Source organism: Monopterus albus, unplaced genomic scaffold, assembly GCF_001952655.1.
Source record: "Monopterus albus unplaced genomic scaffold, M_albus_1.0 scaffold288.1, whole genome shotgun sequence".
NCBI classification, from domain to species: domain Eukaryota; kingdom Metazoa; phylum Chordata; class Actinopteri; order Synbranchiformes; family Synbranchidae; genus Monopterus; species Monopterus albus.
In genome coordinates, this window is record NW_018128168.1 from 710,800 (window position 1) to 722,140 (window position 11,341).

At 40.4% G+C, this 11,341-nt stretch overlaps 1 protein-coding gene across 1 annotated transcript in view; it reads left to right on the forward strand.

Moving 5' to 3' along the window:
* Window positions 1–11,341, forward strand: part of mad1l1 (mitotic arrest deficient 1 like 1) — a 44,775-nt gene that overhangs the window by 3,080 nt on the left and 30,354 nt on the right. Inside the window, 6 exon segments of the mRNA XM_020622802.1 lie at window positions 1,200–1,314; window positions 1,680–1,741; window positions 5,461–5,547; window positions 6,247–6,391; window positions 10,117–10,257; window positions 10,644–10,700. Coding sequence (XP_020478458.1) covers window positions 1,200–1,314; window positions 1,680–1,741; window positions 5,461–5,547; window positions 6,247–6,391; window positions 10,117–10,257; window positions 10,644–10,700 — 607 coding nt within the window.

Here is an 11,341-nt window from a genome sequence, read left to right on the forward strand (position 1 = left end):
TTTCTGCTTGTGAAGTTGAAACAAACAGGGTCTGGACTTGTGTGAATTCTGACTGGTCTAAAAGATTCAGTGAATGACGGATAAAATCCTCTGTGGCTGTAACTCTACTGTGATGGGAATGATTATGCTCATGCTGATGAGAGTTCAGAGCTCTGTCAGATCTGATGCCACCATGAGCGTGTAAGTCCTACAGATATAGAGGGCTGCAAGGGCAATGACGGCCATGGCTGTCATGAAATTTATACCCTGGTGCTACGGTAACTTCACTGACCGCATTCATCATTACTGATAATATCTACTGGCTGTTCTGTGCAGTACTAAGAGGCTGTAATTTGCAGCTGAAATAGTGGTGTGAAATACCTAACACTTGTTCCTCTGCACACTTTGGTACTAAAGCTCATTTGATCCTTTTTATAATAAAGCAGTATGTAATCTGGGGTTCTAGTGTAATTGGATTAGTGCAGTACATTTGATATGTTATCCAGTTCCTGCATGAACCTGATCATTAACAGTATTCTGTGTGCACAGATACAGAGGGGTGACATATTACAGGAAAAACCCTAATAGATGAGTGGAGAAATGTAAAGAAAGCAGATGCTGGTGTGGTGTGGGTCTACTAGTCCCAATAGAGGGAGGGGTCACTGCCAGTCAGTACAGAGCTGTTCTGAGTGATCATCTTTATCCTATAATCAAACATTTCTATCCTGATGCTAGTGGTCTCTTCCAGGGTGACAGTGCCCCCATCCACAGGGCACGTGGGGTCACTGAGTGGTTTGATGAGTATGAAAAGGATGTGAATCATACGCTGTGGCCTTCGGTCTCCAGATCTCAGCTCAGTTGAACACATGAGAGATTTTGGACCGGTGTTTTAGAGAGCGTCTCCACCATCATTGACAAAGCACAAATGAGGGAATATCTTTTGTAACAATGCTGTTAATCCCTCCAGTAGAATTCACACTTGCCAAGGGGCACTGAAGCTGTTCTGGTTGCACGTGGCAGCCCAACACCTTACTAAGACTCTTTATGTTTGGTTTTCCTTTCACTTTACACCTGAGTCTATAGTCACTGTGATCTTACTACATCTGAAATCAGGTTTTTAAAATCATGTCAGTGTGTTACCAGGGATCCCATTTGTTCAAAGTCCAAAGCTCTGAAGTGAATAGTTTTTTGTTTTGGTCTCTTGCCTCTGCTCCATCCAGGGAGAGCAGAGAGAACTGCAGCCTGTTGAAAGAGGAGGTGGAGGGCTTGAGGAAGAAACTGGAGAGGATGGAGAAAACCAAAGAAGAGCTGGTCAATATGGAACTGGAGAAAGAGGTAAGCTGTGTGGACCTGTCAGATTTTATTGTGCATTTCACTTTGTAGCATGTTGATGTTCACATCATTAGAACATTTTGTTGCTACAAAAAAGCAGTTGAGAGATTTTAAGCATTTTTATATTAAAGGTATTGGATGATATTTACTGATAGTACATTGTGTAATTAACGTAGGTCCTGAATAGTTCTAATAGGGAATGGTTGACTGTATCGGTTGATGTTTTCAGGCTTTAAAGTCAAACATTAGTCACGCTGTAACTTGCATATGACTTTTTTCTGTGCATTGTTTGAACTGTTGCCATAGTTTAATATACTTTTTGAATATGGACAAACATGTAACCATTTTTTTTTTCTCTCAATCCTTAGAGGCTGTTTGAGAAGCTCCAAGCCTGGGAAAACCTGGGGCAATCTACTGGACTCAACATAAGGTCAGCCACTGTGTGAAAGTGGACCTGAATGTGTGTCTGAGAGGTAGACAAGTCTGTTTTATGAAATATGAAAACATGCCACTAGGTGGAGCTGTGGTCACTCCAAATAAATGTGCCTCATCACTGTGGATTGACGCCACCAGCACGTATAGGTGCGCGTTTGTTTTATACCTGCTTCGGAGTGTATCTCAATGCATCCAATCAAAACTGCTAATGAGAGAATGATTGCACGTTTCCTTGTGAGCAGTGGAGCAAGCAGATCTGACAGATTAAACACCGCAGCCTTGTGCACGCACGCACACACACACACACACAAACACACTCTTTTCTCTCTGATGATCTGTGGCTATGACGTAAACAGATGCACCAGCATATCCAGTTTGTCTCATGCTCTATGTGTGTTACATCTTTTTACTGGCTAAAAATGAGAAAGGTAGGAACACTGTAAATTACAAAATGAAATATTTCCTCATGTAAGGCTTCATTTTAGTCATGGTAATGTGTATTGGGACCTGACAGCATTTCTTAAACTTACAGTTATTAAAAGACAGGAGAGGATCATAGGGATGTTATTCCAACCTCAGTTTAATATATACAATAATTTGGTTGGGCTGTCTGTCATTTTTCAGACCAGGCTGTCACTCTGAGTAGATTGAGATGAAATTTGAAACTCTTAAAAATGTGGTTTTCAGATTGCTATGTAATTGGCTGCCTGGGTTCTGTTGATTAGTTTTTTTGTTGTTGTGTTTACGCCGAAAAAAAAGGAAAAACTGTGTTGCACACGAGGCTGAAAAAGGGCAGCCCTACCTGTGAAACTCAAACTGATCAAAAGTACAGGTTAATGCAGGTTGCAAATTAACATTTAGAAACTCCTTCAGGCTGTTTTTACTGTTTACCAAATGTCCGGCTTAATTGTCAGGTGGGTCATGTTGTTTTCCTGGCACAGTCCTGTGATTTAGAGGCAAAGGGAAAGCAAGGGTGTCCGTTCAGCAGTCTATTCAACTGTACTGCATTCAGTGCAACAGTGCTGCATGAATATTAGTATCGACAGAGATTTGTGCATCAGTGGGACATCTTTTATAATTTGTATTGTTTTGATTCTATTCAGCCATAGAGTATACACTACCAGTTAAGATTGGACATTTACACCCCTTTTACCAGGAGTGTAATTGAATTTTAACAATGAAATAAGTGAGATTGAATTTGGATTTATGACCCTATACTCTTTCTTTGTATAATTAAATGCAATAGCAAGTGTCAGTGGAAAACAGAAGTGATGGCACTGCAGTGACAGAATGACAATACAAAGTGCCATTAGTAATGTATCCGGATTAATGCTGACATCCAAACTGTGCTGCCTGTTTAGGGATCTTGTTGTGTTGTGTGAAAAGTCTCATTGGGGCTTCAATATTTTGGTACACTAGTGTATTAATCAAGTGATTTGCCATCACCGCGGGCTACTGATACTTCATACGGTGTTTTTACTTGAGTTTACACATTTGACTTTTTCTGTGCCCAGACATTTCAGGATGGATATTAGTGGTTATGACGGAGCAGTTGTTGATGAGGAGTAAACATACTGGTGCTGTAGTAAAGGAGTTTGTCTCTTCCAACCTAGGATTCGATTTCATACCAGTCATTTGTGCTGACAGACAAAAATAACTTTTGGACAGAGGTTAACCCTCCCCAGCAACAATCAGAGCGGCTGATTGGTGGAGTAGACAAGCCTCACAGCCGCAGCTTGAATTCGCCGGCACCTGGTCGCTGGTGTTTATTATTTCCTTTCCTTCTGTCACGCAGTCTAACATCGTTCTTGCGTATGTGTGCACCCATGTGGTTGACAATTGAAAATAAAATTGACAGACATGGAATGAAAATATTTTCTCAGAATTAGACTTATGGGAACAGTGTTGCAGGAACAATATACAAGCAGGTTTTCTGGAAATGTTTTTTTTTTTTTTTTTTTCTCCCAATAATGTTTTCACCAGCTTAAGATGTAATTGAGATCGTTGTGTGTGTGTGTGTGTGGCTAGGGTTTTTTCCTGCTATCTCTCTTTTCCTTTTGTGTTTCTTAACCTGCTCCAAAGTTAGTCTAGGTAAGAGGTTTTCTTACATTTTAGTCTGAGATTCTGTATAGATCCATTAAACCAGGGGTTTTCTACTAACCGTGAGCCAGGGACCACCATTCTGACTAAGCAACCATTGACCACAAACTGTACATGGAAATTTGTTTAAAAAAAGCGACGCCCACAGTGAAACTATCTTACTGAATGTATGGCAGGTGGTCATGCACAGACCACTGGTTGAAATAGTGATTGTAATCTGTAAATGTGAGGATTTGCTGCTTTTCTTAGTTAAATGTCATTGTAAGCTGCAGTCTTTGGTTTTAGTCTTACACCAGTCTGCCAGTGCAGTCGCCCATTGACAGGGTCATATCTCCTAGTAGTTCACAACATCTCACCCAATAATATGTAACAGACCTATTATTTGCAGCATCAACAGAGATGACAAGCTTGTGGCCTGCAAAAACACAAAAAAAAAAACAGAAAACAGTCTCTGCTGAGGGAAAGGTTAATCTCTGTGCTCAGGGTGCAGTGGAATTACCTACTCTTTTTTTCCATCATATGCTTCATGAACTCAGGTTCCCTGATAGACTAGTGGTTAGGGTGCAGTGCTCTCCCCGTTGTGGCCCGGGTTCAAGTCAGGGTTGTGTCAGGAAGGGCATCTGGCGTAAAACGTGCCAAATGTCAGCATGCGAATCGTCACACTGACAACACCTGTGGCGACCCCTAACGGGAAAAAGCCGATTCATATTATGCTTCATGAACTCATATTTTAGTCGTAACATTATTTTCATACCTAAGGCTCCAAATAGCGAGGTGGAAATAGTGATAAATCCAAGCCATCCAGCTTTCCAGCCTTGATGTTAACCTCAGTTGCTCAGTTTTTTTTTCCCTCTCTGTATGCCTAAGTTGTCATAACTCAGTCGGCTGCCTAGTGTTGGAGGGCGATGCCAGGTCAGCCCTCAGGGCACCATTGGCTAAAGTTTGACCATATGCTTTGTTTTCACTGGAAGCAAGCACTGACTTATAGCTTCGAAGTTTCAAATCTGTCCACACCTAGCCACATGATAGAGTGGCAAGCCATGCCACTTTTCAGGTGTGTATTTTTTTTGGCGCTAGTGGCACTAAAAGTAGTCTTTTGTGCCAGACTCCCCTAAGGTATGTCCATTTCACAAGACATAATGGCATAAATTCTTTTGACAGATCCACAGTTAGTTTGGCGGTCACATGGTGCCTTTCTGTCAGAATATGTGACCTCTGTCTTCTCATTGTGTGTTTGCATGTGTGTTTTGTCAATCTCTCCAATGGAGTGAGTTTGTTTTATTTGTTTATTTTGCAGCGACGCATACAACTAAACATCATCACACTCAGTCAATTGATGCAGTGCATATGGGGCCTCTAGCTAAGCGCTAATTTACAGCCCCCTTGTACGAGTATAACCGGTGCTTAGCCCACTCTCCTCTTCTCATCTCTCCCTCTGCTGCTCATGTCATTATGTCTTAGCTACCCACGGTCCAACTAACAAAAGAATATGGAAACACTGTCATTTTTCTCTGTTCTTTGTCCTTTCCGCTCTCTGTCATATTGATTTTTCATTGTGTGTCTGTGTGTGTACACATGTGTATGCTAACTGCTCTGTGCTGGGTCTGTCTGTAGGAAACCAGAGGATCTGTCCAGGGAGGTGATTCAGATCCAGCAGAGAGAAATCGCTCTGAAAGAGCAGAACTATATACTCAACAGTCGGTAAAACACTCTTCCTCACACACACGCACACACACACAATCTGTCTCTCTGCTTTCAGACCTTGTTGTGTCATTCTGTCTGCCTGCATGCTTCTCTCCTGCCATGTATCTATTAGAGCGTATCTCTGAGAAGTCCTTAATTGTCGCAAAGTTAATTAAACTGGTCCTGATTCTGATAGCACTCCCGACAGTAACCACTGATGTATGAGTGTGTGTGCGAGTGATTGTGAGTGAGAGATGGGGAATTCACTAATTAAACTTAGTCTGTATAGGCAGAGGTGATGTCTGTAGGGAGGGTGTGCGCAAGTTCTGGTATATTCATGCTGCAACTCAGTTCAGCTAAGAAAGCTTTCATTAGCTAATAAGTGTCTCTCTTCTCCTGAGCGTATTGGGCTCATTATGAAATATTAGAAAAAGCAGAATGGGAGAGTGGTGTGAGGGGATGGCGAAGCGAGCTTGTTTTGTAATTATTGTCCTCCGCTATAATTACTGTCCAACTGATCAGACCTGGCACAAGTTGCTGTTGCTATGAGGTGAGTTGTCTGTTAGGAAGTATTATTCTAAATTGACTAGGAATTGCTTTTCTCAGATTGTCTGAACATTCAGCCCGTTTCCCTCCTTCCTTGCCCTTTCTCTCCCCTGTTATTAACCTACATGCACACTCTTGGTCTCTAACCATTTATTTATCCTGGTCTGTCAGTGTGAGGAGCGTGGAGCGCTCCGAGTCTGAGCTTCGTACAGAGCTGTCCCAGCAGCGCAACAAAACACTGGAGGAGCAGAAGAAGAGGGAGACGCAGGATGCTCTTGTCCGTCGACTACAGAAGAGAGTACTGTTGCTAACAAAGGTGCCTGACCATCAAAGACGCGCATCAACAAGTATTCATACATCCATGACACAACCTTTCCAGCCTTTCCAATGCCAGAATTTTTTTTAGGGAACACAGTAAGCACTTGAATCTCAAGGCCAACACAGAATTCCTAATCTCCCCTTTACCCCTTTCTCCTTATGATAGGTTGATGAATGTCATATGACTGCTGTGTTTGTCTTGCTTCCCCCTGCTCTGCAGTTCCTGACTAGACGTCCCTGCAAAATTGATTTCTCTTTCTGTGTGTGTGTGTGTGTGTGTGTGTGACTCCCTAGGTCAACATGCTCAGTCTCTTAGTACACAAATCACAGACGTACACTCTGACCCACCACCATAACAGAGCAGGGCTAAAAGCATGATGGAAATAGGACTTGGCCCTAGACTGTTCTGGCAGAGTGTGCATTTTACCAAGCGTTCAGAGGGTGTGAATTATTGTTTATCACCCAGTCACAATGTACAGAACATCCACTGCAGGTGTTAATAACTGGGCTTGTTAAAATGATTATCCTTTATTTAGTCAAGGATGGTTTACTGGACATTCTGGTTCTAACTGGCCAAATATTCATTAGGCTTAACAACTATAGTTAATGCGTCTCACTCAACCATCTACAGCTGCTCAAGTATATAAATAATCTTATTAATCATTGACTTTTCATTCATGCTGGCGATTAATCACATTTTATTTTCAATTGCGATTTAGGCTTCCAACAATTATGAAAGCAAAATAATTGAGATGAAACGATTATATTGGCACACTCCGTTTCACAATAATGCTTGTTTTATTTGTAAAACAAATGTAGTGTAATAATTAATTTCCTCTGAACTGTCAATCACAATTAGGTGGATGAAATACTTCATTTGTTTTTCAGTTGAATCTTATTTAGAGTTCAAGAAAACCCCCTATTAAAAGCCTCTTTTTTTTTTTTAAGTTCAGTGTAAATCCATGGTGTTTCCAACGTTAGTGAGTAATCGTGTTAAATGCTGATATCAATTTTGACCAAAGTGATCATGATTATGATTTTGGCCATAATCATGCAGCCCTAATTTTGTATAATCACAAGAAAAAATACAGCCTGCTAATGCTATATAGCAGATAAGGCTACAAGGTTTTTATTATAATAACACACTTAGTGTAACCAGCTATCATCAGTGTTGCCTTCTGAGTAAATGTTGTCATGTGGCGTCGCTGTTGTAACTTGAATTTTCAAGATTTTCTACATTGCACAATAACAATCACATCAGTTGAATACATTGCCCAGTCCTACAGCACCAGAGCAACCCATGAAGTGTTTGTGACATTTTAGGTGGAGAAATTATTCAGACTATGAATCATCAAAATGAATTAATTTTCTATTGAGCAACTATTCGATGAGTTGTTTGAGCTCTAAGATCTCCTGTCCTCCCTTCACCGGCAGGAATGGCTATAGTCACACACTGGCTTGAAAAATCAAAGATGAGTGAATGCCTTGCTCAATGAATACTTTCCTCTCTGCCACAAGGCTATGTCTCCTTTACGGCTCTGTTGCTGTGCTCACTTGTTTTGTTTGTTATGGGACAGACTCACTGACTCATTAGAGGCCCAGTCACATCTTCACACTAGATAAAACAGTTGACATAAAAGCAATTTTTCAGAAGTAGATGGTGGAAACAGCAACGATGGTTTTATCACTCTGTCCTCCTGCTCTGTTTGCGTGTTTTAAAAATGAGAGTTTTTATCAGAGAAAAGTCGTCAGATTTTTTATTTAGATCAAGCGAATTTCGTTGCACATTAATAGACCGTAAATAGCCAACGGGCCTCCAGGCAAACACATACACACTGACCTCTAAATGTGTTGGTAGCTTTTTGTATTTACTTCTGGTCTTTCCCCTCTTCTGTTTTGTCTTCCCTCTATTCCAAAGTTCTTAAAGTGCATTATGTATTAGGTAATTATATAATGGTACATGACAGATGATGCTGCTTTAGTGCCAAAACAAATCAAGTTGAATTAGGGATAATTTTGCATATAGTGTTTTAAATGGACCTGGCTTTGTCATCTTTGAATTGATTATGTTGGTTTTGATCTGGCCAATCACAGGCAGAATCTGATTAGTGCAATCATGGTTTGTTTTCTGTTAATATCTTATGAGGAAAATGACAGAGATGTTACAGCCCATTATTCAGAGAATTTTACATTCAGGAATTTCCAGGTGCTTTTGTGCCATTTTAGCATATTACATGGCATTGTCAGGCCTAGTATTTATTGCTGGGTATTTATTTCCTGAATTGAACCTGAATATTATGCACTTCCCCAAATTACACATGTTAATAATAGACTGGTTGTTTTTGAGTGGTTTAGTAAAATGGCAGCGAACTGCTGTCTGCCTTGCTTTATAATGTAGAGTGGACCGACGCAGTGAATGGCAAGGAGGTGATATGTTGTTTTAAATCTTGATTGACAGCGAATTTGCATTCATAAATGGGCTGCTTGTCACCGTTTCAACACATCAGATTGTTCTCACTCATCATGTTGCCAAGCAACCATTGCATATTTACTATATGACATATTAATTAAACATAGTAATCATCCATCACTGGTAAAATGGTGTAATGGATGTTTTACTTGAACTCATGTTATCTGACACATGCCTAATATCACAGTTTCCGTTGACTGACAGAAAATACCTCTTTTTTTTGTGTCCAGTTATTCTTTGACTATTTTAATCTGTTAGTGTGTTTTACTTTTTCTTGATCTCCAAACTTCCTTGATCAGTTGAGCAGTCATGGAGAATGTCTCTTTGTCTGTACATGAATTTATTAATTATTATTCATGCATGGACCGTACTAGTTGATCTGCTGTGCTGTAGGTTGGTTGGCAGAAATTGACCATTGATTTAAAGTGAAATAATTTAGAGGCGTTTACTTAATTATGCTGTTGTGGTGTGTGTCATTTTACTGTATCATACAGACTCCTTTTTGGACACTTAGGCAGTATGTCATCACTTCCAATGTCTGATTTCTCCTTAGTGTTAATTGTTTTTGTAACCACATGCATCAGTGTTTTTATGAATGAACACAGACAAACATGAAGATGGACAGAGAGAGACTTGTGAGGTATTTGGAGATGGCGTGTCAGTCTGACTGACTTGTGAGGATGCTGACTTGAGGAGGTTATCCTCTTTAAGAGAAGCATCTACTTGGTGCTATCACTTACTGGACAGAGTACAGTTTGAGGACATCTTTCACTCCAGTAGTAAAATCATTAAAATGTTTAAATTATCTTTTCACATCAAGGGTTAGAGGGATGAAGCAGCATAATATTATATGCTTCATCTGCACAGATGTTTCTGCCGTGACTCTGTGATTAAATTTTTGGAGTTATTCTTTATCCTTTGTCCGCAGAGACATTTATCTTTGATTTGATGATTACATGAGGAGAAATGCAGATGAGCATGAATAAAACCCTAAGCTTCTCTTGTCACAGCTTGGCTGGGAAAGGTGCAGCTGTCTCACACATTGTTCCTTGTTTACAAAGGCATAGCCCTGTCGTATCAACGCATCAGAGTTGTACGAAAGTAACAGAAATCAGAAAACCATTGAAGAACTGTGATACTCACACACACAAACATAGTACATATCTGACCTCAAATTTTTTTTATTCCTTTGGTAGCATGAGGAATTGTTTAATATACAACAGGGTTATGCTATTGCGTATGTGTGTTAACAGGAGCGTGATGGAATGCGTGCCATACTGGAGTCCTATGACAGCGAGCTGGCTCCCAGCGAGTATTCTCCTCAGCTGAGCAAACGGCTCAGAGAGGCCGAGGACATACTGCAGAAGACACAGAACCACAATGCAGAGATGGAGGTGCATGCGCACGGACAAGACAACCAAGTTCTTTCTTTTTTTTTTAATTGCATGTAAAGCACTAATTTACTGTCGCTGGCCATTTTAATATTCATATTACTGAGTGACACTTTGCTCAAAACTAATGGTACTGTAAGTGTGTGTTGCTCAGTGGCTTCTTGTTTAAATTCACAGATAATCAGCATTGAAAACTGATTTTTTTTAAAAAAGTGTACATGTGGTACATCGGTGTTGTGAGCATCACTGGAATGAAATAAAGATGGGTGGTTTTTTTTTTTTCTGCTTTGCTCATGCTCTGTTTCTCTCAGTACAGAAGCTATATCAGTAGCATAAGGACACAAAGTAATTTTTCATTTTTCGTTTTGTATGTTTCACCCTCTCCCCAGGCCCAGCTGACCAAAGCACAGGAAGAGACGGGCACCCTGAAATTGCAGCTACAAACAGTAAGTATAACTGGACACACACAGACTGATACAAATTACTCATAGTGTTTTCTGTGTGACATTCAGACTCCGTTTAAGTACCGTTCATACCCCACCACTAACTGAAAAATAAACCCCAAGAAACAGCAATCCAAACAGTTTAAATGTAAACCTATAGAAGCCTTTATTACCAATTAATGATTAGTGTGATCCTCACAGACAGTGTAATCTCAGCCATTAGCACTTAAACTGTCTCAGGTATCTTTTAGTCATGACTGTACTCTTGGCAGTTGTACTCTGCCTTTTCGTGCATCAGAGAATCCGTAATGCCTCTGTGGCTAACGTGCTAACATCATTTTTGCTTCTCTGTCCACCAGTGATGATTTTCCTGCATACCTCTTTAGAACTACAAGCTTATTTAGCAGCTAGATAGATATTTACAGTAGAGGTACATCTAGCTTTCTTATGTTGACTGTCTGTCTCCTGCCTCATACATCCTGACTCTAGTGACATGAAGCATACTACTAATATTGGAACGTCCAGTATACACTGTAAATCTGTGTTTGTGTCTTCACTTGTGCTACGATCTCCCTTCGTTTCATGGCTCCTTGTTGCCGAGGAGACATCAACATAGCCATGGCAATGAGTACTGACGCGTGAAA